Source organism: Drosophila melanogaster, chromosome X (assembly GCF_000001215.4).
Source record: "Drosophila melanogaster chromosome X".
Taxonomy (NCBI): domain Eukaryota; kingdom Metazoa; phylum Arthropoda; class Insecta; order Diptera; family Drosophilidae; genus Drosophila; species Drosophila melanogaster.
The window spans coordinates 1,922,927-1,950,225 of NC_004354.4; the positions used below are offsets into that span (position 1 = coordinate 1,922,927).

The following is a 27,299-nucleotide window of genomic DNA, read 5'->3' on the forward strand; positions in this document are numbered from 1 at the left end:
GCTGGTCACACGCTTAGTCGGGTCGCCAACCAATTCTGATTGGACTCGCTCGAACGCCGCATTTCGTAGCATTGCCACACTGGTCACACCGCGAAAACGGCTACAAGAGTCGCCCGGAAAATAATTGGAAATAAATAATGATCGCAGCGCGGTAATTAGCACGCGTGCCACTCTGTCTGTGCTGTGTGTACTAACACCCACCTCTCCCGCGCCCCATCAGCCGGCCGAGCCTAGTAAGATCGCGCTGGATTGCCAATAATTGTCATCGCATTGCCGATGAATAAGTGCCCCTGGGCGCGAGTGTGTGCGTGTGCGTGTGTGTGCGATACACCCACCTTGATGGAGGCAACAACAACAACAACACAGCAAGCGAGAAAACAAACAAACGGCTGCGATAAGCACTGAACACGATTCCACAACTCAACTGCTCTTCCGCCACGGTCGCGCTGCCCAAGAGCAGGGTCACCCCCCGGCCAGTTGCAGTGACGCCCTCGCCACCAGAAACCAAGCAGCCAGCTCCCAGTCCAGCGAAGACCCGAAGAATTCCCATTCGCAGGCGACCCCGCAGCAGACGAAGACAAGTCACTGGGCGTTCGCGCCAACTATAAATAGAAAAGAGCAACGACGCAAACAAGCAAACTGTCCATACAGCCCATATCCATATCTACACGCACATTTATCGACGCAGAAGAAAAACCCCTCAAGTACTGCCCTTCATTCAGCGATTAGCGCAGCCATCTCTTCGCAAACAGGCGGCGGAGGAGAATCCGACTTGGCGGGGAAAGCGAAGCGCACTCGAAAACCCTATCAGTACTCAGAATCCGGAGACAAATGGACACGTTGAGCGAGGCAGTGGCCAATGGAACCGCGACTGCGGCCACCAGGACGACCAAGGACATTGTCAAGGAGCGCTTCAAGGAGGACGAGACCATAGAATACGTAAGCAATCATCAGATCTGGCGAATCAAAGCAGGCGAAGGTTTAGAAAGGAGTGTTGGTCAATCATGATTGACTTTTAAAGTATAATGACGAATATTAGCAGGAAACATGCTAAATACACTAAAATGATGATTAATTATCGCTAACAAGTAACCTTACGCCTAAATCACACTCACGTCTTCGCTCAGAAAAAAACCTAAAACGGCTGCTATTAAACAATCCTTTGCTTATAGATATTCGAGGCGTATCAGATCAAAGGACCAGAGTACTCCAACCGTCTTCTGGCCCTGGTTTCATCGCAGTCGGGCGGCACGTTTGCCATCATCGCGTTCTCCTACTTGCGCACTCCATTGTCCTCCGCGAACGAGCTGATCATCAACAAGGTGTTCGCAATCGACCACAATTTCCAGTTGCGACAGGGTGAGATGAAGGGTGCATGTTCATCACACAGCTTGACTATGCTAGCCAAACAAATTGCCCAGTAACTGTTTGTCAAGTAGTCACAAAACCAATAAGTTTGCGCTCATTATTGGCCATAACAGATTACGACTGCATTTACTTATGATAATATTGGTATCTCAAATAGTTTCAGCTGAGATGAAAGCAAACTAATTAGTGAAAGCTCGCTCTTTTTCATATATCATTTTCCAAATTTTTTGCAGACAGCAAGAGCTCGATCACCACGCAACAGTTTGACCTGTCCACAGCCGAGGATGGCCCCATCAAGTACTACTACTACGCCACGGAGAGCCACCACTACGAGGAGTTTGTGGCCAAGGTGATTTCCTTCAAGAGCACCATGGCGCAGCATGATCCCGAGACGGTGCTTAACTTCAGGTGGCTGAATGACTACCGGCAAATCGGAGAAGTGAAGCAGGAGCTGAAGAAGCGGGAGAGCGAGTACATTGTCTACAAGGACATAATGTGAGATGGAAAATGCCCTGTCAAGCAAGAGTTCTCACGCACATTTATTCAATCCTTGCAGCATCTACTGCGCCACTTGGAATGTGAACAACAAGACCTGCAGCGACAGCAACAATCCACTGCGAGCCTGGCTGGCTTGCAGTGAGAAGCCGCCGGATATCTACGCGATTGGACTGCAGGAGCTAGATACTCCCACAAAGGCTATGTTGAACTCCACCCAGGTGCAGGCCATCGAGAAGCAATGGATGTGAGTGTGCCACATAAGTTATATAGCCTCGTTACCGAGAGTCTAAGTTGGTTCTTTCTCCCGCAGCGATAAGATGATGGACAGCGTCCACCCTGACGTAGAGTACGAAATCCTGATGTCGCACCGCCTGGTGGCCACCATGCTGACGGTCATCGTGCGCAAGCAGCTGCGGCAGCACATCATACGCTGCCGACCAAAGTCGGTGGCCCGCGGCATCTTCAATACGCTAGGCAACAAGGGCGGTGTCGCCATTAGCCTGCAGCTCAACGAGGGCAACATCTGCTTTGTGAACTCCCACCTGGCCGCCCACATGGGCTACGTGGAGGAGCGGAATCAGGACTACAACGCTATCGTGGAGGGCATACGCTTCGATGATGGCCGAACAATCAGTGACCATGAGTAAGTTTGGGGAAGAAGGCATAAGTATAAGTCAGTATTATTTCACTCCATCTCTGTCTTTTTCTAGTCACATCTTCTGGGTCGGCGATTTGAATTACCGCATCCAGGAGCCGCCCGGCCAACAGCGACCAGGACCACTGAGCGATGCCCAGACATACGAGCTGCTACTGCAGTACGACCAGCTACGTCAGGAGATGCGGCGTGGAAAGTGCTTTGAGGGCTACACCGAGGGCGAGATCAAGTTCCGGCCGACGTACAAGTATGATCCGGGCACGGACAACTACGACAGCAGCGAGAAGCAGCGGGCGCCGGCCTACTGCGATCGAGTGCTCTGGAAGGGCACGCGCATCGAGCAGCTGGCCTACAACAGCATCATGGAGATTCGGCAGAGCGATCACAAGCCCGTGTACGCCGTGTTCCAGGTCAAGGTCAAGACTCGCGATGAGGTCAAGTACAAACGGGTGCAGGAGGAGGTGCTGAAGGCAGTGGACAAGCGGGAGAACGACAACCAGCCACAGATCAATGTCGAGAAGACGGTCATCGATTTCGGGACTGTGCGATTTAACGAGCCGAGCACACGGGACTTCAACGTCTATAACAACTGCCCACTACCTGTGGACTTCAGTTTCAAAGAGAAGGATATACACGCCATCTGCGAGCCATGGCTGCACGTCGATCCGCGCCAAGACTCGCTGCTGATCGACTCCGCCCGAAGCATTCGGCTGAAAATGAACGCCAATGTGCGCACCATTGCCGGCTTGCTTCGCAAGATCCGTGCTAGCGACAACTTCGATATTCTCATCCTGCACGTGGAGAACGGGCGTGACATCTTCATCACGGTTACGGGCGACTATCAGCCCAGTTGCTTTGGCCTTTCCATGGAGACGATGTGCCGCACCGACCGTCCATTAAGCGAGTATTCCCAAGATCAGATTAAGCAACTCGTGAGTTCCCTTCATTTTTGTAATTACGAAGTTTTTCTACTGATCACGAACCACGTTTCGTTGCAGATGAATGACGAATCACCGGAATACCGTGTGACGATGCCCCGGGAATTCTTTCTGCTGATCGACTATCTGTACAGGCAGGGCTCCAAGCAGGTGGGCGCCTTCCCGTCCTACGACTCGCGTCTCTCCCTCGGCGCTCAATTTAACTCGGTGCGCGATTGGTTGGACACCTGGTCGGATGATCCGTTCCGTAAGTGGACTCTATTAGATTGCCACCATAATAGTTGTGAATATTCCCTTACAATCTACAGCTGCCAACGCAGAGACGGCTGCGCAGGCGCTGCTGCTTTTGCTGGATCTGCCGGAGCATGCTCTGCTGGAGCCGGTGGTCGAGAATCTGCTGGAGTGCACCAACAAGTCGCAGGCTATGGACTACATTTCGCTGTTAAGTCCCCCCAAGCGCAATGTTTTCATGCACCTTTGTATGTTCCTGCGCGCGGGCATCGAGAGTCAGTTCTATGATCTGCATCAAGTCGGTAGGTAGAGAAGCTCCAGCAGCATTGTACCACCATCGTAACGCCATTCCTCCCACACAGCATCCACCTTTGGCCGCATTCTGTTGCGAAGCACCGAGCGTGCCGCCTGGATGGACTACCACAGCCGATGCATACAGTTCATGCGGCTCTTCATCGACACCGACGTCGAGGCAATGGGCAACGGCAATGAGGGCGCCGGAACTGGAACAGGCTCGGGATCTGGGACCCGGGCGGGTCTGCAGGCATAGTCGCCGCAGCTGTGCCGCCGAATCGGAAGCGAGCGATAGATGTACTACTCTGTTGATAGTTACGCATAGTGTTAAGCTATTTATTTTATTTGTTGGTACTTTGTTGGCACTTAGCATTTATATCTTCTCTGTTTTAACTGTTAATTGTTTGTGCCCGCCCTCCGTTCATTCCAACTCGGTTGTCCCCGCCTGCATCACAAATCCATGGAGACACGCAACCAGCAACGCAAAGATAAATGAATTGTGTAAATAAGTAATTCGTTTAGCACGATTGTTTGTTAGTTTAAATTAATGAAGTGACCCTCTTACATCCCCGTTTCAGTTGCAACTGAAAATAAATAACACCGTTACATACAGTATCAATATTCTGAAAAATCTCTACATTGGCTGTTCACATATTTGGCCACGCCCGCCAAAATTTTCAAAATTAAAAGACGCGCTACGGATTTGTGAGTACGGATGGTATCGATTAAATTCCCAAAGTTATCGACAGTGTAACCAGATCTAAAGTGGCGACTTCAGTTGACGGCAGAGACGACAGCAGAATGCAAAGGCAACGGATTACTCCCAGGATTTAAATAGCATAGATTATCGTTGAAACCGCTGACGACGCGCCCAGATGAGCTCCATGGACTGCGCCACGTTCCCAATGCATCCTAAAATGGACGAGCAACTGGCCCGAACCTTCGTCATCAACGAGGAGGAGGAGGAGAAGCACATTCAGAAGGTGCAGAACGCCTTCCTTTACTATGGGTAATTGTTATTGTTTTTGCGCTGTGTTCTGGAGCACATGCTCCAAACGGACGCTTGCCAACCGATCGTCGTTGAGGGGGGGCGGTGCGGTGACAGCGACATGTGCAGACAAGCTGCCGACAAACTACCGTTTCGTTTGGCGCCAGTGCTGGCGGTGCAGGAGTAATCACGCCAAATCTGGCTAGTGTTTTCAAATGGCTCACCGTTCCTTAGAAGACGCATCTTCTAAAGTATCCAATAGAGCCAAACTACAACTGAGTGTTCATTACCACCATTACTGACATTTGGGTGAAAAATATCTGCATACCAAAGATATCAGATTGCCCATACAGCGTTTGTAAACACTGTAGTGTGTCATCACTGGTGATAAGCGTGCTTGCTGATAATGGAAATCAATTAATTTCTCCCATGCAGGCCATATGCGTGTCAGCGGCTAAAGCGCTCCATGGATTACCTGAACAGCCTGTCTGGCGAGGACCAAATCATGCTAGCCAAGTACCGAGGGCATCTGGAGTGCGTGCGCACGTGCATCGATCGCAACCAGGCGGTTATCCGGGAAATATTGCGCGGGCGTGTCCTCTATCCGACGGATGAGGCGACTGGTGATCCCTCGGAGTTTGACGAGCCGCCGCCAAATGTGCGGCACGGTGACATGGACCAGGTAATTGACTACATCTGCGGTTCAATGCGGAAGCTAGACGGCGCTCCTTCATCATCCCACAAATCCCAATCTAATAGAATTTATGTTCCTCTTTTTACTTTATCTTCTATTTTTCCTACCGCTTTGTAAATGGTCAGTTGAATTTGTCCCTCTTTATATTTTCAAATATTAGAATTACTTTTGGTAAAACAAGGGAAGAGTAATATGTATCTTTAAACTGGTCATTCTTGTGCTTAAAAATTGTTTCTACATGTCAATAGACTACTCACCTTACGTATAGTTTAATGTGCTTGGTTATCCTCCAATATCTTCAGTTTCTCTTTTAATTATTGATTGGAACTATTCGGTATTGTTTCTTTTCCATATCTGTGCACGACACCCAAACCATGCATCTCGCACCCGCTCTAATTCAACTCGCAGATTGATATTCCATTCGATGAAGCTGACGTTGAACCTCTAAAAATTTTAAAGGCCCAGTCGACGTTGAAGTTGATTGCGCGCGACTGGAGCACTGAAGGAGCCTTAGAACGGGAGCAATCGTATAAACCGATCATCGACAGCATCGTTGCGTACTTCAAGCACAGCGATTTGTGAGTGACTACTACACTAAGCGTACTTTAGTGGTCTTACTAATTAATTATTCATCTGCTTTATCTTAAACAGCGAGCTGAAGGATATAAAGATCCTAGTGCCGGGAGCGGGGTTGGGACGGCTCACCTACGAGCTTGCCTGCTTGGGGTACTCGTGCGAGGGCAACGAGTTTTCCTACTTCATGCTGATCGCCTCCAATTTTGTCCTCAACCTGTGAGTCCAGCTCAGTACGTTGCTTTCTAATGCTGGGTATTGAACGTGCTCTGTTGTCTCTTTCGGCAGCTGCGACAACGAGAACAAGTACGTGTTATATCCGTGGGTGCACCAGTATGTGAATAACTTAAGGCGTGAGGATCAGGTGGCCCCCGTTCGTTTCCCAGACGTCTGCCCGCTTAAAAATCCACCCAAGGGCCATTTTGAAATAGCAGCTGGCGACTTTCTGGAGGTCTACAAGACGCCGAACGCCTACAACTGCGTGGCTACGTGCTTCTTCATCGATTGTGCCAATAATGTTATTGACTTCATACGCACAATTTACAAGTGAGTTGCACACATTTGAACGGGTATACCGGCGATGTTGATTTTAACATTATCGTTGCAGAATCCTCGTGCCTGGTGGCATTTGGGTGAATCTCGGGCCGCTGCTGTACCATTTTAGCGACGTCAGCGGGCAAAACAGCATCGAGCCGGCTTTCGAGGACCTTTGCATTATCATGGAAAGCGTAGGATTCGTTATCGAGAAATCACGCACCGGCATCCGTACCAAGTACGCACAGAACCCGTCTTCAATGAAACAGAGCGAGTACCAGAGTCTTTTCTGGGTCTGCCGCAAGCCGGATCTATTTGAGGAGCAGCGGGGCAAACGCAAGGCCTCCAGGGAGCCACACGATCTTATTGTGCGCGAGGACAGCGAGGAGGAGGGGGAGCAACAGCCGGAACGAAATGAAACGGAAGAAAAACAGCAACTGAAACCGCTGGCCACAGCCAACTGCGAGACTGAGATAAAGGAGCAGCCATCGTGATAGCCATTGAACCAAACTCAACAACACATCCAAACACCACAATCAAGTCCAAGTGCAAACCCACCTACAGATGGCATCACGAACATCTTAATTACCACGTCACAGGCAAGACAGGGAATCGACACTGCAGTGCTTCGATGTTATAGATTACACTTTATACCTATTATTTACTCCTACACACTGTTATATATGCCAGTTTTAATTTTTCAAAGGATGCAAATTTTAGGACAATTTCTCGCTCATTATGCTCATCATGCTAACTTAAATGGGAAAAGCGTCCCAACTAGGTCAACCAAATATATCAAAAGAAAATTTTTAAAAATTAAGATAAAAAGTTTTTATTTGTTCAATTACTAGTGGCTTTAAACCGATACCTACCAATTCGATAGCCTTATTAAAGTTAACGCAAGTTCCACTTGCATCAGGGTTCTCGGCACTCGCTGCCGCATACCTCACCTTGATATGACAACCAACATGCTGTGGTTCTCCAAATAATAGTCAAGATAGTTAAGAGGGTTCGAGTTTACGATTAGCTTTATTTTAAGATTCAGTTCGCGATCTGCTAGCGGTTCCGTTATGTGTCCGTTCGAGACTGGGCCTCTTCTCCCGCCCCGCTGCTTTTATATCCGCTTCCCCCGTTGACCCCTCACCCTGAGTGCGACCAACGGCACTTGTTCCGAATGCACACATACACAAACATGTTCCTAGACAGGCCCCGAGTCGCCTGCTGACGGGGCCCGAAAACACGAGAGCCGAGCGCTGGTGAGTCCTGACGAAGATCGCAAGAAGAGGGTTCGTAACTTACACGAACATGTTACTAGACAGGCCCCGAGTCGCCTGCTGACGGGGCCCGAAAACACGAGAGCCGAGCGCTGGTGAGTCCTGACGAAGAGCGCAAGAAGAGGGTTCTTAACTCCTCCCCCCTCAAGATCTGCGTCCCGCAGATTAGTGAGCCTTGTTCAGCTCGGTTTGGCCCAATGCTTCTAAGTTTGCGGCAATCTCGCGGACATCGGGCATGCCTTTGGTGGACATCAGCTTCTTCCATAGGAAATAAAAGCCTAGGAATATGCAGATTGCGAGTGCCGCCTCGGTGAGAAGAGAGGCTAGTAGCTCACTCGCCATGTTGGACATCTTTTCCAAATTCTTCATGCTCACGTCGTGGACGTATTCCAGAGAAAGTTGAAAGTTGCTGGCCGTTATGTGGCTCAACACGGCCGGCATCGCCATTAGATGACTGACCGAGTAACTGGAATAGTTTTGACCGTTGACCATTATCGTCTCATTGTCGAATTGGATGATAAAGGAGCCGATCAGGTCGTAGTTCTCTGCAGCCGTTCTTAGAGTTCCGTTGAAGTTGGTCAGGAGGAGCATTCCATCGTCGACTTGCTTAACCACTCGTTGGTTACTTCAGTAGCCGAGGGATACAGCTAGCCTCCTCCAGTTTTTGCAGTTCCTCGAAGCCGTCGCTTGCGCGGCCAAGACGGCGTTCCAATCAGCAGCATCTGGAGATCCAGCTACCCATTTCCAAGCCGACCCCAGCCAGTCCAGTGAGCGGGATTTGCGCCGCATGCAGAAATCGCGCTTACAAAAAGACAATTCGTAAATATCTGGTCGTCTAAGTTGTTCTAAGACTACGTAGTGTGTGGGGGTACGGTACATTTTGTGTACTTATATTTTTATTTTTTTATATTTCTTATTTCTTATTTCTTATAATCTGTATTTTTTTATATTATTTTTTTTATAGTTTTTTTTGTATTTCTTTTTGTATTTCTTAACTCATTTTTTTTTTTTTTTTTTTTTTTTTTTTTTTATTAATGTTTTTTTTATATAGGGTATGCATGGGTGGAATATTTCATTAGCTGCCACAACGTACTTTTATTACTTTCGTTATTCTTTTTCGCGTTTCTTTTTTAAATGTGAAAGCCACGTCTCAATTTCTTAGATCAGATTTGTGGAAAATTTTTCCTGATCTGGTTTTAACTGTTACCTTGTTGTCTTCCTGTACCTTTTCGCATCTGAACCTCGCTTTTTCCTTTGTTTTTATTTGCTTATTTGCAACAAAAACTTCATCTCCCGGCCCATAAGACTTTGGCTCGTCCCTATTTTTATTCCGAGCCATATTACCTCTAATTTGCTTATACTCAATTAAGCCCTTGATGTCCTCTAAAGTCTGCCGCCGGAAATCTGTCAGACCCTGATAGTTTACCCTTGACGAGCGGTCGAAAAAAACGTCTGCTGGTTTTCGATTCGTTACCGAGTGAACGGAAGTGTTGTAGCGGTCCACTGCTATGTGTACCAGCTCAACGGGTTTGAAGGTAGGGAGCTCATCTTTAAGGCAACGATAAATTTCTAGGAACGTAGAGTGGAATCTCTCGACTTGACCATTTACTTCGCTCTTCTGGGTTGGAGCATAATACAGATCGATATCTAGAGACCGAAGATAGTTGAGCACTGTGGGGCATAACAACCCTCGCTCGTTATCCGAAACCAAGACCTTAGGGGCGGTGAAGTAATGTAGGGCCTCCACCAAAGTTTCTCGCAAATGCACAGATGCTTTTGACTGCAGATGGAAAAGTTTGGCAAACTTGCTAAATTTGTCAATACAACTTAGGTATAACCTTTTTTCGAGCGCAAAAATGTCGATGTGAAGTATTTCACATGGGTAGTTAGGAATTGGCGTAGGTTGTAGGTTTGGTTTGTTAGGGTGTCTCTCGTACTTGTAGAGTTTGCAACACTGACACGAGGAAGTTTGCAGACGGATCGTACTGGACATTCGCGGGAAATAATATTTTTCTAAAAGTTGGAGACGAATCTCCGTAGGGCCCCTATGTGCTCTACGGTGTTCTTTTTCAATTATTTCACAAATTTCCTCTGCGCCAGACACGTCCGCCACTAGGCGCTGCGTTATCCGAATTTTGTATAAAAGAAAATTCGCTAAGCAGATGGACTGAAAGCGTTGCAAATGTGCTTCCGGGATTTTGACGCCGTTAATTATTACAGGTCGTAGACACGATTGTAACGAGTTGGTTAAATCGGCAAGTGATCCGTCTTTGAGAGGAATCAGATGGCGAGTATAACCTGGGAACGGGTGCTCGCATAAGTATTTTGACCTGGTTGTGTCAAAAATGAGTTGATTCTTGAAAACGTTGATTGGAGATTCAACGTGGGGAATCAATCGTGAACTGTCATGTAAAGCGCTATGGGCAGTAGCCAAAGACTGCATGTCATCCTCGGGATTAGCATCTAAATCGGTGCTCAACTGGTTAAGCTGAGGCGGAATGCGTGAAAGCGCGTCAGCCACCACATTAGATTTCCCAGGCTTGTAGATGAGTTCGCAGTTGTATTCCTCTATACGAGCCTTCCAGCGTTTTAGCTTCGCATTGAAATTTCTGTTGCCTAGGGCAAACGTTAGAGGTTGATGGTCAGTATATACTTTAATAGTATCAGCGCCATATAAGTAAGCCCGAAGATTGTCCAATGACCAAATTATCGCGAGCATTTCCTTTTCGATAGTAGCGTAGTTTTCCTCCGTCTTATTTAATGAACGGGAAATGTACGCTATCGGCCTATCTCTACCCTGGTCGTCCTGTGAGAGGACAGCTCCGATGGCCCAGTTAGAAGCGTCCGTGGTTAGATGGAAAGGTTTAGTGAAACATGGGAACGCCAGTATTTCAGAAGAACAGAGAATTGATTTTAAATCATTAAAAGACTGTAGGGCCGTCTCGTCTAATGTAATTGGCACTTTGCTTGATTGTGAAGACTTTATATTAGCGTACAATCCACGCGTCAAGTTTGTAAGGGGCTTTGCTACCTTCGCATAGTCCTGAATGAACTTCCTGTAGTACGAGGTCATGCCTAGAAATCTTTTTAACTCCTTAACAGAGGTCGGAGGAGGCATTTCGCTAATCGCTCTGACCTTTTTCGGATCTGCCTTAATGCCATCGGCCGTGACGATATATCCTAAAAATTCTACCTGCGTGTCTAAAAAATGCGACTTCTCAAGGTTCACTTGGAGGTTAGCTTTTGATAAACTCGCTAATACCAATCGGAGATTTTTCCAGTGTGTGTCATAATCTTCACTGAAGACGATGATATCGTCAATATAAACGTAGCAGACCTTGCCAATATGCTCGCGCAAAATATCATCGATCATTCTTTGGAAGATTGCAGGTGCATTCTTCAAACCGAATGGTAGACGGAGGAACTCGTACTTTCCATTTAGAGTAGAGAAAGCTGTCTTTGGAATGTCGCTTTCCTTCATGTGGATTTGATGGAATCCAGAAGTCAAATCTAGGGTGGTAAAGTATTTGGCATTGCCAAGGCTGGCTAGCGTAGCGTTTATATCTGGGATGGGGTAAGTGTCGGGTATGGTGACGGTATTTAACCGCTTGAAATCGACTACCATGCGATATTGTTTTTCTCCGTTTGGTTTAGGTTTCTTCGGGACTATCCAGATAGGGGAATTGTAAGGGCTATTAGAGGGTCGAATTATACCGTCCTGCAGCAGTTCATCGATTTGACGTTCGACTTCTCCGCGCATGTTGACTGGGTAAGGATAACTTTTAGCATAGATCGGGTCTTGTGTGTTTGTCCGGATTTCAGCCTTGACGGCCCGTCTCCACGGACATTCCAGATAAGGGGGGCTCGAAGATGCGGGGAAATTCCCCGAGAAGGGAATTCAAAATTTCTTGTGTACCATCTGGGTGTTCGGCGGCGAGTAGCGGGTTAACGTTTATTGAAGCTCTCGCCAAAAGAGGGATTTTAATTCCTGGGGTTATTATCAAACAATTGTTTTTCCTATCCACTATGGCTTTTAAGTCTTTGAGAGTATCGTCGCCAATGATACCATCAAAGGAATGTAAATTCGGTAGTACGAAAAAGGTAATATCCGAGTCGTTCCCTAGTGGTTTGAAGAATTTACCAACTAGGCGGTGCGTTATCATGATGTTACCCGCAGCGGACAGTACGGAGAAGGGTTTACGGACTGTGGTACACCCGGCTGCAAGTCTTCGGCTAATAAAGTTTTTGTTCGCCCCCGTGTCGATCAAAAACTTCAGCCTTTCTCCCCTCTCCGTAGCATACTCTAAGTACGGTACACTGGAGAGGCGTTGGTCATAAAATTTGCCCCTCCCTCAGTCTCAAGGTTATGTGGAGCATCTGTAACTCCTTCCACGTTTTTCTGCGGAGGATAATTGTTGCTTCTCTCGACAGCTTGAGACTCGTCATCATAGTAACCCTCGTGTGAACGTCCTTGGTTATCTCCACTAGCCGCCGGGGCTAGCGGGGGTGGTGCCAATTCCATGTGGTACAATCTTTGTGCCTTTTGGAATGGGTTGTTTCCTTCGGACATTCTCTTAATACCGGAGCCTTCTTCCTGGCGACCACTGTATCCTGATTGGTAAGATTGACCCGACCGATTGGATTCCATTTTTATGGCCTGTCTAGGACCCTGAGTTCTGTAGGAGTTTTGCGAAAATCTGCCTGAACCAGGAGAAAAAGGGGTTCGGAACGGTGGCCTGGCCTGATGTTGATATGGGCCTGCGAATCTTGGGGCACCTGACGGTTGATAGTTCTGAGCTGTGAAATTTCTTGACATTACATTCTGCAATCCCATACAAAAAGAGTAAGCCTCTGGTAGATTCTTCGGGCTGCGGACAAGTAAGTGTTTGGAACAATCTCTCCCCACTCCTCGGATAAAAACATCCAAAGCCTTGTCTCTATAGGTTTCTATCAAAGCGTTGACTACTTCACGAGGGTGGTTTCTGGCCTTCAAGTTATTTAAGATCAACGAGAGATGGCCATTAACGTCCATATAGAACCTATCTAGTGGTCTAGAACCTTGGCACATAGCGCCAAGCTCATGCTCAAGCGTACGTAAGTCTCGTTTGTCTGCGTAATGCAGCGCCAAGACTCGTTTTATGTCGTCCCAATCGTCGTCTTGGACGCCATAGGCCGCCAAGGCCATGTCGGCGTGTCCCCTTATTTTCTGTCTAATATGCAAGACAATTGCCCTATACAGGGGTCTGGTTTTAATCAAGTCATATTCGGTCAGTATTGACTGTGCCCTGTTTATCCAAGACAGGTAAGCCTCCTGCCGTCCTTCGAACGCCTGCAGTTCTTTGACGCAGTCAGGGAGGACCGATATCTCTCTCAGCTCATACTCGGTGCGTGCGCGCACCAGGGGTTGCGGTTGGTCGACCGTAGGGTCAGCGTTCCCGCGCTCCTGTTCTAAAATAGCCAACCTATCATTATTTTTCTTAATATCTTCCTTAATGCCTGTCACCACGTTGGTCAGGGCATTGAGGGACTCGCTAAGAGCACGCAGGGTCTCTTCCATTTTGATTTTTAGTTTGCGTTGGAAAGATGCAGGAAGCTTTCAAGGCAACAGAATTCGTTATTACTTTACGGAAATGTGAGACAACGGTTTTAACCCGATAAAAAAGAATATCTGTTCTTCTTTGCTTTTTCTTTATTTCTCTAAATTTAGCAAATATGGCAATAAAGTTTAATGAAATATTTCACTCACCCTTGTATGCTCTTTATTAGTTTTCGTCGTTTAGGTTGTACCCCTACAGCATGAATATTTTGTTTTCCTTTGAATTGTGGTGTTGTGCATGTGTTTATACAATTTTTGTGCGCTATTCCATTTTGCAATATTTTTTCCTTGCGTGCGTGCTGTTACAGTTTTTTATTGATGACCTCTAATTTATTTCGGCACTGGGCACGGTGGTTCCGTAGTATCCCTTTTGGCTGGTTGCCTACTAAGGTACGGCCGCCACACAACTTGTTGGGCGGTTTTTTTTGGGTGCATTCCACACCACTTAACGTATCCAACAAGCTGCCACACACCACCTTATCACTCTGGGCGCTCATATTACTCGTACTGCCGCAGGTAAACTGCTGCAATGGTTAATTATTGGTTTATTATACACAATCTTTTGCACTCGCGAATTGGCAAGGAGAGAAAAAAAAAAAATTTTCCCACAAGCCGTACCGCCGCAGTGGGTTGATCGTGTTTTAATTATGTTATAGGTATCGTACAACTTTTGCGCTCGGCATGGGCGACGTGGCGTCCTCCGGTAGCGGGTCGTTGTTTTATTAATTTAAATTAGGTCTTGGCGCAACATAGGTTTACATTTTTATTTTAGAAATTTTACACCTTTTATTGAATTATGCAATATTTGTTGCGCCCCGGGATGGGCGTAGTTCCCCCCGGCAGCGGGTAATTGCTATTTTATCATTTTATACACAGCTCACGCAGCACTTCTTTTTCATTTATGGATTTCAGATCTTAATCTGACTTATGCACACCACCACTATTTTTACGCACAAATTTCCACAATTTTTTCGTATCACTTTTATCGGCCGGACATTGCCGGTCCCTGTTCGGGCGCCAGTTAACGCAAGTTCCACTTGCATCAGGGTTCTCGGCACTCGCTGCCGCATACCTCACCTTGATATGACAACCAACATGCTGTGGTTCTCCAAATAATAGTCAAGATAGTTAAGAGGGTTCGAGTTTACGATTAGCTTTATTTTAAGATTCAGTTCGCGATCTGCTAGCGGTTCCGTTATGTGTCCGTTCGAGACTGGGCCTCTTCTCCCGCCCCGCTGCTTTTATATCCGCTTCCCCCGTTGACCCCTCACCCTGAGTGCGACCAACGGCACTTGTTCCGAATGCACACATACACAAACATGTTCCTAGACAGGCCCCGAGTCGCCTGCTGACGGGGCCCGAAAACACGAGAGCCGAGCGCTGGTGAGTCCTGACGAAGATCGCAAGAAGAGGGTTCGTAACTTACACGAACATGTTACTAGACAGGCCCCGAGTCGCCTGCTGACGGGGCCCGAAAACACGAGAGCCGAGCGCTGGTGAGTCCTGACGAAGAGCGCAAGAAGAGGGTTCTTAACTTTAATAATCGGCTGATAAAAATGGATAATCGTTAAGCCTAAACTCCAAAATGTAAATACTATTCTTTGTAAATGCTATACAATTATTTTTGAAGTCTTTTATTAATTAGGGATATGTCTGTAAAACAATATGTATATCAGTCACTATCTCAACTTCTGATTCATATGTTAACTTTAAACACCTCCTTTAAAAAAAAGACTTGATGTCGGTCGGTATTCAGCTAAACATATTGGCCATAACACTGCACGTGTCATTAATAAAAGGATAGGTAAACATTGCCACTGGAACTTGAATCACTTGAATGATTCAGGACTGCGTATCCCAGTCCAAGCCGCTTCACCCACTTGCATAGTTTTATACCAACCGCGTACTTACAATCTGTGGATCAGCTTTCGGCATTGGAAGAGAACGTGCGCCAATTGTCCGATCGCCACTGGCAGCGTGTGTCCAGGTGGCGCAACTTGATCTCTGCGTAGATCTTTTCGAAATGAGGAGCCGCCTTGCGAGCACTTTCGGCCAGGATCTCAAACCAGATGGCCTCACTGAGTTCGGTGCTGGTGTGGCACATAGAGATGCGCGTGCATCCGAGGATACGTTCTCGGAACTGACGCACCAGTTCGCCGAGGCAGGAATGGAAAGCGGTGGCTTTGTTGCTACTCACCTCCGGCAGGAGGAAGGTGTTTAAGCACCGTGCATCGCCTCTTCCCCGGTATATGGGCAGCCCCGTCGGCCCGTATAAGTAGGCCAACTTTTTGTCCAGTCGTTCCCGCTGCTGTATCTCAAAGTCTATTCGATGGGCACGCGCGCGGACGAATACTACCTGCGGCATGTGATCCCGTACATAGCCTTTGCAATGAAGCGTCGGTCTCAGGCGAAGGGCAGCGTTTATCAGACGCAATTGTTCCAAGGCCAAGCCATCGATGACTAAAATTAATATATGGCATACACTCAACAGTTGCGCCATGGTGCCCAGGGAGTAAAGATCCTGGTGATCCGAGTCCTTGCCTACAGGCATTAACGGTGGTGTGTCCAGCAGTATGTGACGTTCCCGGGTGATAAAAAACTGCAGGGTTTCCGTGCGAGGACGCAAAATGCTCTTCTGCCCATTGTTCGGCTTCAACTTGTGACGCGTGGCAAAGATGCATTCATCCGCCTCTGGAGAGAATAGATGTTGATAGTAGTCGTAGTCCAGGGACCGCTCTGCGGCCAGAAGATTGAGCAGCGTGCTTTTTCCGGAACTCTGACCACCCAGGACCCCGATTACGGTGAAGTCCGTATTGGTTTTGTGGAAGAGCTTGCGGGCATTGGCATTAAAAATACCATTGGCCACGATTAGGGGTGTGGGACGGTTCATGCGTGGCGGCTGCAGCTCCTGGAGAGCATTCGGTGCTCCGGCCGAGGTGCCAGCTGTTCCGGCACCACCACTGCAGCTCCCCTTGTCCCTGCTAGTTGGTACCGAGCTAACCAATGCGGCGCAAACGGAGCTGGATGGCACGGCGGACAATTGCCCGCTTCCCTGGACAAGAGCACCTCCGGCCAAAGGCATCTGGCATCTGTCTGCAGGCCGCACCTCACCCGTACGATTGACGATCATCGTTTTGAGGGCCGGCGGTGTATCGGGGTAACAACTGGGACTTGGCTCCGCCTCCCTGTCCCTCTCCAGCTTCCTATCCTTGTCCCGCTCTCTGTCCCAGGTCTCTTGCTCCCGATCGCGATCCTTCTTTAGCAGAATTTTTGGCTGCATCATGCGGGCGGCGTCCTCGCGCCGGGCGATGGTCACGGGTGCCAGGAGGCCGGAGCAGGCTTCATCCCGCTTTTTGTTACGGAAACGACGACGGGGATCAGCCATTCGGAAGCCGGTTATTTGGGGTTTATATTTGACTAAATTTAAATCGGTTTGAACACGTTCGTGGGTGTCAACGCTAATACATTGTTTCGCAGCACTGGTATGTACATAACCATCGCAGATGTCGTGGAAATATAGCTAAAAAGCGAAAAATACGAAATTAAGGACAACATTTTTAATTTCAGACGCAACAATCGGCTGGCCCAACAAATAACGGTACACAAGATTATCCACTTTTTTTTATCACAATTGCACTGGACTTATAGCCAAATATTTTTAATCATGAGAAGTGAAAGGCAAGCACATATCTAAATCTAGCTCGAAACCAGATGGATGCTCATCTTGCACACTGTCACCAGTGTTGGTAACCGAGTGCATTGTGAGCGGAACGTTCCGACACCTACTTTGTTTATTTATTGTTATTAATTAGGAAGCATGCCCCTCGTGGTGATTACGGGCCTGCCAGCCAGCGGAAAGAGCACACGTGCCCGCCAGCTACGGGATCATTTCGTGGAGCGCGGCAGGAAGGTGCATCTAATCAGCGAAAACGAGGCAGTGCCCAAGGCGGGTTTTGGAAAGAATTCCCATACAGGTGATTCGCAGAAGGAGAAGGTGGTACGTAGCGATCTTAAGTCGGAAGCCTCGCGTCACCTTAACCAGGAGGATCTGGTCATCTTGGACGCCGGGAACTACATCAAAGGTGAGCTCTCACCAAGGTTCAGCTAAGGTTCGTAAACCACAACCAAAATTTCTTCCAGGCTACCGCTACGAATTGTACTGCATGTCCAAGGTGTCAAGGACCACCCAGTGCACTGTGTTTACCTGCATACCCCAGGAGGAGGCGTGGACCTTTAATAGCCAAAGAACGGCGCCGGATGAACTGCCTGGCGACAGTGAAAGAGTTCAGCCGGTGGACAACTCGGATGTTCCCTACACCAGAGAGACTTTTGATGCTCTGTGCCAGCGCTACGAGGAGCCGCAGAGCAACAACCGTTGGGACAGTCCGCTGGTGGTAGTCTTGCCCAAGGACACGCTCGACATGGAGGCCATCTACAAGGCCTTGTACGAGTCCCAGCCACTGCCACCCAACCAGAGTACTTATAATGTAAGCGTAGAGCTTGGCCAGAGTTGAAGACAAAATATCACAAGTAACTGCTTTGTCCATTCCGCAGGCACCGCTGGGAACAACCAACTACCTGTTCGAACTGGACAAAATCGTGCAGGCGATCATCAAGGAGATCCTCGGCGCCGTCAAGATCAAGGCCTTCGGCCAGCTGCGCATCCCAGGGAGCAGAAATCCCGTGAAGGTCGCCACTTCGATGAATGCCCTCCAGCTGAACCGCCTGCGCCAGAAGTTCATCACGAGCACGTGCCACGCCAGCCAGACGTCACCCACTCCGCTGGAGCAGGTGCCGCACTTGTTCGTGCAGTTCATCAATGCCAACACGATCGGCTGCTAGCACTGTGATTGCGACAAGACAAATGCTAAAATAAAGTTCTTACCTCGGGCAGCAGGATAATGTTTTTGGGCTGATGTTGACACAATTTAATGTGGAAATCAAATAAAATATGTAGCTTAAATACTAATATGAAAATCGTTTTTGATTATTATTATCACTATGGATTAATTAAGTTGACTCTTCTGGGTTCTTGTGGCGTACTTAATTGCAGTGCATTTTCTGCTTATTTATTATTTCGTAAGGAAAACAATACATTTTTGTTTGTTCAAAGTGAGTTCAAAACTACATGAAATCAATAAAAAAAAATTTACGTATTTCCATTTGAATTTAAAAAATATTTTCCTTCGCCTATAAAATCTACTCTACTTACAGCGAAAAAAGTTCAGTGAACGAACTTTTCTCTTGCGCAGCGGGAACGAAGAGAACCCTCTCTTGAGCGCGCTCTTCGGGCGCTCTCTTCCAACGCAGCGCTGCAGCACGAGATTGGGGCAAGTGGAGTGGTGGTGCCAGTCGGTGGTGGATTGTTCAGTGTATCCCACGAGCTAGTCGCGCGCGGAAAGCAAACGCTTCGAAAATCAAACGATATTTCCGTTGTGGGTTCCCAAGAAATAAAATAATAACACAAAACGAAATAACTATTTTTTTACGTTTTTTTTGTTGCCTCTCCAGGATTTTGTTGACCATCGTAGATTGGATATGTGAAACAAATTTTAAGGGCCTCCACTTTCTCTATCTCGCCCTAGCAGCAAGGTGCACTGTGTGTGTGTGCGACAATTTTACAAGTGCAACATGAATAAATGCAAAGAAAATTTTTTTTTTAATTGTTGACAACAAGAATTTGCAAGCATCTTCAAAGATCCAACAGAAAATTGGCTTGTTTTTGTTTTGTGTGTGTGTGTACGTGTGCGTGCGTGCGTGTGTGTGTGCGGCGCAAATATAAAAAAAATGCATAACGACACCTTGGCACTGACGCTATTTTTTTAATTCTATTTTTTATGTGTGTGTTCCGTTGCAGTTGACGTTTAACCCCCACCCACCCAAATAAAGCAAATCTAACTAAAGAGTCCTGCAAAAAAATCAACAGCTGCTTGATCTTGAAGCCTCCATATCTTGAAATCCTGCATCAGCCAACAGCCCCAAAACAAAACAAAACAAAACGAATGCAAATACACTAATGTGAACAACAACTAAATTGCTAGTGAAATGTTTTAAGCCAAATGCTGTGAGTGTGTAACAAAAAAAAAAAAAAAAAAAAAAAAAAAAGAAGAGTGATTCAAAGCAACCGCAAGCAATCAACTTGTAACGGTAGTCGGATACTCGCTTGCCCGCGGAGCATGGATATCGCCCCAGTTCCGCCACCACCATTATCGATATCCGTATCGCTTTCGGCTCCAGGATCAACGGTATTCGCAAACGCTGGCCACTAGAGAAGCGTCAGCCGAATGCCTCAAAGATGACACCGCTGCAACGGGACCAATTGAAGTGAGTACCACTAAGGATTCTCTCTAGCATTTAAGAAGTGCGAAATACATTCGCTTGGATTATCGATAGGACTAGGGAGGTTTCCCACACTAGATCATATTAGATCATGTAGATAGTGCAGACCGTTAGAATTAGAATTCAAGGCTCTGGCCATAAATACGAGTAACATGTACATTTCGCCAAATGGCGCAACACTTTAATCACTGACCAATAATCCGGGTGATGGCATTATAATTGGCCTACGGCTGCGGGGTTCTACAGCCCCATAGAGCCCAGCTGGGCTTAAGTTCAGCAGTTTAGGAGGCGCTTGGGCTTAGTCACCGCGCCTTAAAGTTCACCAAAAGGGGTGGGAGGTGGAGCAGCAGCAGCAGCAGAAGCACATGTTGGCCGGTTCGTTGGCCTGGCCGAGATATCTCGAAATAAAAAAGTTCGAGCTCGAGTTCGCCGCTCTCTGTTTATGAATGAAACGCAACGAGGAAGCGCGCGCAAAACTCAAAGCCAAAGAGAGAGGCAAAGAGAGCTGAGAGAAATGGCCAGAGAAAATGGAAATGGAAATGCGGAACAAAAACAATGAACGTAAACGTCTCTTGCTCTCTCTCTCTCACGCTACCGATGGCGAGTTCATCGACCTTTGCTATTGAAATTTTTGGGAACGCACTCACACACAGATACGAAACACGCACACGAACACAAGCATGTATGCGAGTGCTGCTTATTTACACATTGATAAACAATCGTTGATGCTGAATGTCGATGACTACGATTTTAATGCCGCTAAACCCCAATTATATTAAAGGCTTGCAGATGCCCTTTCTGGCCAAGTTTCCATATTGTATGTGAAATGATGTTCGATTTGCGATAAACCAAACACGCAAAAAACGCGACCGCAAATAAAGGGTTGTTCGCGTATGTTTATAATAGCTACCTTCTTAATTTTCTTGTTACATTTTTGTAAACAAGTATTTCGAAGTATTTGAAATATTTGTAAGCTATCAAAAATTATTTAAAATTATGTTGTGTCTGACTCCTGTTTGTGGGAAGGGCATCGAAAGTGCGGCGACATTTGTGCCACCCATTTATTGGCTGGTTTCTTCTTCCTGATTGCGATGTGTGTGTGCTTGTGTGTGTGTGTGTGTGTGTGTGTGTGAGTAGCGGGTGGGTTGGCAAACGCACGATAACAACGCCTAGAACTTGGGGACTCTCCGCTTGGCACGGGAAGCGAGGGGGTGGCATCCAGAAATGGGGACTGGGGCCATTGGGCATTGTTTTGTTTCTGCTCCCTGCTTCTTCGCATTACGACTGCCGCTTGTTACCAAGTCCCAAATGACTCTACATTGCTATATGTACATGTGTGCCTGGGCGCAGGGGAGTAGGCGGCAGTTGATTAAGGGGATTTTAGATCCCAGGACGAGTCCTCGCAGCTCGGACATTCTCGGGAATAGTAAAGGCAACAAAACCTGGCTAACTTCAAAGGGTTCTTGGTTCGGGGTTCCTGGGCTTTTTGGACTTTTTGGGGTCTCTGCACCACAAAACTTGAATCCCCTTTGCACGCCACTGGAATTCTTGTGCGAGTGCTGTATCTGTGTGTTCGTGCGAGGTCAATGACCAAAAATGTAGTGACAAGGGCGTCAGAGTGATTCCAAAATTTGTGTATATTTCGCCATTACAGCAAAGAAACAAGGAAGAGACCGTAAAAAAGGGGCAATGCTTTATTCTGGTTTTGTGTCTGTTTTCTCGTTGCTCTGTTGATGTTTTTCGTTTCGGGTATTTCTGGAGAAGCAGTTAGAACTTACCCTGTCCAGAGCCACAAACGTTGAAACCTTCAAAATCGGTTTCAATGTCATGTAACCCCCGTTTACATGGCTTACCCGTGCGCGAAAGAGACAGACGGACGGCAGGGGTGGCAAAGGTTTGGGCAACGCAAACGCAATCACACGTACGTTGGGCGCCCAATTATGGGAATATATGTATGTACATATGTATTGGGAAATGCCCATGCAGGCAGGAATCCGGGAAACCGAAAACCAATGGCTTTCAATCCCGCATCCCGAATTCTGACAGCTGTCAAATGCCGAAAGCCATCTTAAATGGCACACTTGCGGTGCGAAGTAGATTCCAGTTTTGGTGTTTGTCTTTAGCTGCTTCAAATATTCAGGGTTGTCGAAATGGAAGCTTAATGAAGGGATTTACCCTTCTTATATTTTACAACAAAAAAAAACACTGTTTCGAACTTTTCGCTGTGTAAAAATTTGTGTTGCATATACACAAGTGAATACGTGCGTGGCTGTCGTATTTGTTTCATTTCCTTTTGTTTCGATGCCTTCGATTCCATTTCGTTTCGCCTTGCATTTTAATCAATGCCAATGAACTTGAAGTTTATTTAGCGCGTACTCAATATCTCCCCTGGGATAAGGTGCATTGCCCACTTGAGAACTCCACAAACCTGAGAAGTCGCAACGTTAGCGTAAACACGCCTATCAGTTCCGTGTCCATCCGTTCCGCTGGATCGTCGTTCCATTCCCCGTTCCCCGTGGCCCAATGCCACTCGGTTCACAGTTGCTTGATCCCCATCGAATCTCGGGCTAAGTTGAAAGGAATGAAGAGGAATTTTCCTTATCTCTAGTTCGCCGCTGTTCATTTTCCTCTTGCCATTTGATAGCTGTGACAATATTATGCACAGTGGGAGGGGCAGCAGGGGGAGTCGGTAGTGGCCATGCACACATACGTAACTTATAAATCACCCCAGGGGTCAGTGCCTCGATAAAGTTCTTATTGTCTCCGTATCGCACTCTTTCCTGCTCTCTCCCTCTTTGTCACGCGCTTTTCTATCCTTAGTCATGATTACTAATTATGTGCCATTGGATTGATTGTGTTTGTATTTAGCCGCCTCCCTCATTGGGAAAATTAAAAGCTACAATTTTGACAAATGCAAGATGCACAATGCTTGTTGTTCTGGCAAGTTTAAGAATATCCAATATACCATCTGATAAATTTATGATGTGCCATATTGAAACAGCAATCAGTCGAAAGTTACGAAACGCCTTGAGCGTGTGTTCTTCGGAATTTTAAAACGACTTCCGCGTGGATTGCACTTTCCCAATACGCGATGAATCATCCTGTTCGGGGTCACAATTGGACACCTTTTGTTCCAAGCTGGGTTGGCACTTTTCAATGCTCCGTCTTTTTAGCGACTCTTGCAGTTTTAGCCGCTTTCTTCAGCCAACAGAAAAGACGGAACGATCACGTTGCGACCTTTGGACTCGCGACCCGGCGAGTTGTCAGCCGAGTCCTGACTAATGAGCTACGCCGGGGAATGCGTGATATCTGGCCAGAGGCGATCCAATCCAATCCAATCCAATCCAGTACCTACACAAGCGATCTGATGGTTGCGATCTTTCGCGGCTGCCTCTTTCCCTTTGGGCCATTTTACCATTTCACCATTTCACTTCCATATACTTCATCGCTCAAATTTCTCCACTCGGTTGTTGACTTGTTCGAGTACGGAATACGAAGAGCCATTACTCAGTTTGCCCTTTCCTAGCGAAGAAGCTTATTGGCTGTGGTTACAGTGAGCAGTAATTTGGATTTGTTTTGAGAGGCTAAAGACTTTCTTTTGATATCTACAAATATTGAGCTTAAGTTTCAAACTATGGATTCGAAGATCGAGTAATAAATGCCTTGAGTTTCCTCGAAAGTATACGTAAGTATGTGTGCATAGATCTGTGTATGTGTGTACAACCGATAAGTCATGTTTGTCCGGTACTTTGAGGGATATCCCGTCACCTGAGGTAAGGTGCGTATCGCGCACGGATCGCTCTATTTATATGTTGGATACCTTCGCTAATAGAGTATTTGCAATTTCTTTCCAACTTGTATCGGAAGTTCGGGTTTCTCTTTTAATTTGTTGGCTTTGTACACATTCGTACGTATGTACGTATTCGTGTATTTTTTTTTTGTTGTAACTGGCGAATAGTAATAACAATTCGCCCACACACAGGCACGGGCACGAATATGTGTGTGTGAATAGCGAAAATAGGTACAATGTTCGTTCAATGACCTTTTACTTTTACACTACTCCCATTACCATTCCGCCCTCTCGCGCTTTATGGTGTGTGTGTGTGTGCGTTTTCGCCCATGCTTTTCCCTCGACTACTGTCTCTTTCGCTCGCCGATATTCGAGCTGATATGGTTAAATTAGTCGGCTTTTTTTAGTCGGAATTGCGTAATCCGTTCAATAATGACGTCAATTCCAATGGACCCAGCTCAAATGCAAATTGCAGTGCATACAAAAGAGAAAAAGGCGGCCGTCTGGCCTCTCGCTCTTGCACACGTTCGTAATAAGGTAGAAATGATATATATATACAAGGATTTAAAAAAAGACTCAAAAATGTTAAGCGTCAAGTTTAAGTTGAAGTTGCTGCACACAGATATTCTCCCGCACACAGATGCTTACACGCACACACACACACAGGCACGCGGAAAGCGCGCACAACGAACCAAAAGAAAAACAACAAAAAGGGCATGTTCAATGTGAATGACCGCCAACTAACACACATTTGTGAGCGTGATAAAACAAAAGCAGAAGCAGAAGCAAAATCAAAATCAAAGGCAGTGCAAAGCCAAGAGCAAAAACAAGACCGCACAGCTGCGCTGCCGACGTCGGCAGAGGAAGCAAAGTAGCGTCGTCGGGGCAACAACAACAACTACTAAAAAGTAAAAATACAGCACAGCAGAAAGTTGCAGCAGTGTTTTGTTGCACACCCCACAAATGAGTCGATGGCGTTTTCAACTAGCTTTTAATATCAATTCCATTAGTTTTAATTATAAACAAGTGCATATGCATTTGTTAATCTCGTTTATTTGAAATACAATAGCGTCGGAATAACACCTGGAATTGTGTACTAAACAAAAACGTTTGTGGGGTGGACTGTTTTCCGGGGAAAGTGCGGAGTGGGTTTTCAGCTTTCCTTCGGTTACTTTGGCCGCCAGGACCGTCCTTTGCGCATTTGTATTCACTGTACAGTCGGCATAGTGTGGTTGTTGTTGTTGTTGTTGTTGTTGTTGCAGTAGTTTCATTTGCCTTGCAAGAGCAAGCGTACAAGCCGCAAAGAACAACTACAACGACAAGAACAACTACAATACGAATGAAAATAAAAACAAAGAGTACGAAAGAAAGAAGAAAACAACGGCAGGCAAGAAGAAGACGAACCGGCAATGTCATTAAACCCTAAACAACAACAACAATAAAAACCGAAACCAGAAGCGTTATGACATAAAGAGCAGGACAGAAAGATAGAGAGAGAGCAAAACCGGCCGGCTGAAAAGCAAGAAAAAGCAAACAAAATGAGCTCTCTTACTCTCTCTTTTGCGCTCTTGCTCTCGCGATTTCAGGTTGAACGACCGACCTAGCCATTTTGTATTTGTGTGTGAGCGCGGTTGTGCCAGTGTTGGTGTGCCGTGGGGATCAAGTGAGTCATTTTTTATTACTTTTGATTTGATTTCGTTTGCTGCCTGCTTTGGCTCCGCTTTTAACCTGTGATTGTTGCTCTTTTTCGCCGTTTTTCGTTGGCCATTTCGACTTTTGTGCACTTCCTTGTTGATCGCCGCCGCCTTAGCCGCACCCACACAAACACACACACAAAGCTCGCACACTTTCCTTCGCTTCTGCTTTGCATTCGTCGTATAGAAAATTCTTTGTGCGCTTATCATAGATAGAAAGCAGTGCGAATATACTTTAAGGTGGACCAGCCAGCAGAATCTCGTTCAGAATCGAGTTGCAATACGAAGCCACCTGTTGGCCGCTAAAAAACGATTTTAAAACGCATTTAATTGTACATATGTATGTATATGCAAAATACAAATAAAGAAAATACAATCTTAGATGAAACACCCACCCACCCGGGTCCACCCCAATTTACCGTACACAGCAACAACAAAGATCCGCGATTCTTTCTTTCGGCCAGCATTCGCACTCGCGCCGTCCCGCTCGCTCTTTGCACGCATGTTGACCTTGACTGTGACTTTCATAAAATTGGTCGTCGCTGCTGTTGCTGTTGTTGCCTCTCTTGAGCTTTGCCATTGTTGGTGCTGTTGGTCTTTCTTCAGTCGCTTATGAACTCAATTCGGTTCTTTGAATATGTATGTGGAGCACATAAAAGAACTACAAAAGCCAAAAACAAATACATAATAAACTTACACGCAGCGATTCCGTTAGTCCGTGCGCTGCTTATGGCCTTATCTTTTGGCCAAATTTTAAGCTTACTTCCTGCCCAAATAGGAAGTTCCACGACCGTAAATCTGTATGCTTCCTTATTTATTTGATTGCTTACAAGGAATTAAAGCTGGAACAAGCGGATTTCCATGCGGGACTTCGTGAAAATCATTTAGCTTTTTTAAGTAATACTCAATTTCTGACAGCCGCCAGTGAGATTGTCTAGATATCATTGTTTTTCCGTTTTTAGTTCTTTTTTTTCTTAGTTTTCCAAGCCAAGGATTCCATTAATTGTGCACTAAAAGGAGAATGATAAGATTTGTTTAAAAAAACTGTTTAATGCTACACTTGCTAATTCCTAGCTCACTCACACGCCTTGTCCCCACACTATCTCAAGCACACGCACACACCTCTATAATATGTACATATGTATGAATGTTTGTATGTACATATGTAGATTTCGGCAAGCTCGAAAGTCAAGCCGAAAAAAGAGATTTCTGCCGCGCGCTTTCTATGCAAAAGTTCACTGAACTGGCCCATCACACCAAAAGCCAAATAAACGGAAAAGGTGGCCAGCGAAATGGCTAATAAGATGGAGCAACACGAAGGCCAGAATGAGAGAGGGCGACTGAGTGGGTGGCTGCTGCTGGCAGAGGGGCAACGCATTTGCTCAGCGATGCGCATCAATTTCGAGTTCAATGTCAAACCACAAAAACGCCAACGTCGCTGCGAAGTCGCCGGTGGTGCGGAAGGGAAAAGGTCGGGCGGGGGGCGGCGTTTTCAACGTGAAACGATCCATTTTCTTTAGCACGCAGGACAAAGACACTTTATACTATACTTTACCAATATCTTCTATATATGTACATATGTATGCGGATGTCAGAACGTGTACCTATACTACAGCAAATTGGAGTAACTATAGGCAGTTTTGGGTCACCGCATTAAATTGGCCAGAAAGTCCAAGTTACCGAAATGTACGAGCGGATTAATAATCATAAGTGAAGTCAACTCTAAATCGGATATACATACATAGGTATAGTTCCAGTGACATTGGGCAAATCTTCAACTAGAACTATGGATCTGCATTTGCCGTGAGTGGAACTCCAGTTGGTCGTGGAACG

At 46.5% G+C, this 27,299-nt stretch overlaps 5 protein-coding genes across 16 annotated transcripts in view, besides 1 other annotated feature; 4 read left to right on the forward strand and 1 right to left on the reverse strand.

Moving 5' to 3' along the window:
• The first annotated feature begins 54 nt into the window (after positions 1–54).
• On the forward strand, positions 55–4,598 carry Ocrl (Oculocerebrorenal syndrome of Lowe). 2 transcript variants are annotated; one of them, NM_001272224.1, is made up of 10 exons: positions 55–151; positions 221–939; positions 1,173–1,359; positions 1,602–1,863; positions 1,925–2,110; positions 2,177–2,509; positions 2,577–3,453; positions 3,520–3,706; positions 3,768–3,992; positions 4,053–4,598. In NM_001272224.1, exons 2-10 carry the CDS (start codon positions 832–834, stop codon positions 4,238–4,240), a joined length of 2,553 nt encoding a protein of 850 aa, NP_001259153.1. In that variant the 5' UTR covers positions 55–151; positions 221–831; the 3' UTR covers positions 4,241–4,598. The 2 variants fall into 2 exon arrangements, with proteins under 2 accessions (NP_001259153.1, NP_569962.2); NM_130606.3 differs by having other exon boundaries at positions 55–939.
• A 158-nt stretch (positions 4,599–4,756) lies between these two features.
• CG11596 (uncharacterized protein) lies at positions 4,757–7,591 on the forward strand. 5 transcript variants are annotated; one of them, NM_130607.3, is made up of 6 exons: positions 4,757–4,993; positions 5,408–5,654; positions 6,126–6,244; positions 6,318–6,458; positions 6,528–6,785; positions 6,847–7,591. In NM_130607.3, exons 1-6 carry the CDS (start codon positions 4,860–4,862, stop codon positions 7,265–7,267), a joined length of 1,320 nt encoding a protein of 439 aa, NP_569963.1. In that variant the 5' UTR covers positions 4,757–4,859; the 3' UTR covers positions 7,268–7,591. The 5 variants fall into 5 exon arrangements, with proteins under 5 accessions (NP_569963.1, NP_726779.1, NP_001259155.1 ...); NM_166916.2 differs by having other exon boundaries at positions 6,075–6,244; positions 6,847–7,584; NM_001272226.1 differs by having other exon boundaries at positions 4,757–4,967; positions 6,075–6,244; positions 6,847–7,584.
• Positions 7,592–7,665: 74 nt separating this feature from the next.
• Positions 7,666–15,180: a mobile genetic element.
• Positions 14,774–17,114, reverse strand: CG3857 (uncharacterized protein). Its single transcript, NM_206607.2, has one exon. It carries the CDS (start codon positions 17,026–17,028, stop codon positions 15,565–15,567), a length of 1,464 nt encoding a protein of 487 aa, NP_996330.1. The 5' UTR covers positions 17,029–17,114; the 3' UTR covers positions 14,774–15,564.
• A 266-nt stretch (positions 17,115–17,380) lies between these two features.
• CG3587 (uncharacterized protein) lies at positions 17,381–18,610 on the forward strand. The gene is made up of 3 exons (NM_130609.4): positions 17,381–17,725; positions 17,784–18,130; positions 18,198–18,610. Exons 1-3 carry the CDS (start codon positions 17,461–17,463, stop codon positions 18,483–18,485), a joined length of 900 nt encoding a protein of 299 aa, NP_569965.1. The 5' UTR covers positions 17,381–17,460; the 3' UTR covers positions 18,486–18,610.
• A 403-nt stretch (positions 18,611–19,013) lies between these two features.
• The window catches only part of Hr4 (Hormone receptor 4), a 66,017-nt gene continuing 57,731 nt past the window's right edge, over positions 19,014–27,299 (forward strand). For 6 of the 7 annotated variants that reach the window (NM_001272234.1, NM_001272230.1, NM_001272227.1 and 3 more), the window contains exons 1-2: positions 19,014–19,078; positions 19,501–19,967. Coding sequence is in view for 1 of the 7 variants with exons in the window: in NM_001272227.1 (NP_001259156.1) it covers positions 19,939–19,967 (29 nt within the window). In the remaining 6 variants the exon portion in view is untranslated. Of the gene's footprint in view, positions 19,968–27,299 lie in introns of all 7 variants that reach the window. The other variant, NM_001272233.2, reaches the window with a different exon arrangement.

Bases quoted from the DNA above. Each gene is read 5' to 3' on its own strand.
- Ocrl (NM_130606.3), top strand. From the start codon at position 832: ATGGACACGTTGAGCGAGGCAGTGGCCAATGGAACCGCGACTGCGGCC. The intron at 1,864-1,924 runs GTGAGATGGAAA...CAATCCTTGCAG, and splicing joins ATTGTCTACAAGGACATAAT to CATCTACTGCGCCACTTGGA. The intron at 3,454-3,519 runs GTGAGTTCCCTT...GTTTCGTTGCAG, and splicing joins AAGATCAGATTAAGCAACTC to ATGAATGACGAATCACCGGA.
- CG11596 (NM_166916.2), top strand. From the start codon at position 4,860: ATGAGCTCCATGGACTGCGCCACGTTCCCAATGCATCCTAAAATGGAC. The intron at 5,655-6,074 runs GTAATTGACTAC...TTCAACTCGCAG, and splicing joins GGCACGGTGACATGGACCAG to ATTGATATTCCATTCGATGA. The intron at 6,245-6,317 runs GTGAGTGACTAC...TATCTTAAACAG, and splicing joins TACTTCAAGCACAGCGATTT to CGAGCTGAAGGATATAAAGA.
- CG3857 (NM_206607.2), bottom strand. From the start codon at position 17,028: ATGGCTGATCCCCGTCGTCGTTTCCGTAACAAAAAGCGGGATGAAGCC.
- CG3587 (NM_130609.4), top strand. From the start codon at position 17,461: ATGCCCCTCGTGGTGATTACGGGCCTGCCAGCCAGCGGAAAGAGCACA. The intron at 17,726-17,783 runs GTGAGCTCTCAC...AATTTCTTCCAG, and splicing joins CGCCGGGAACTACATCAAAG to GCTACCGCTACGAATTGTAC. The intron at 18,131-18,197 runs GTAAGCGTAGAG...TCCATTCCGCAG, and splicing joins CCAACCAGAGTACTTATAAT to GCACCGCTGGGAACAACCAA.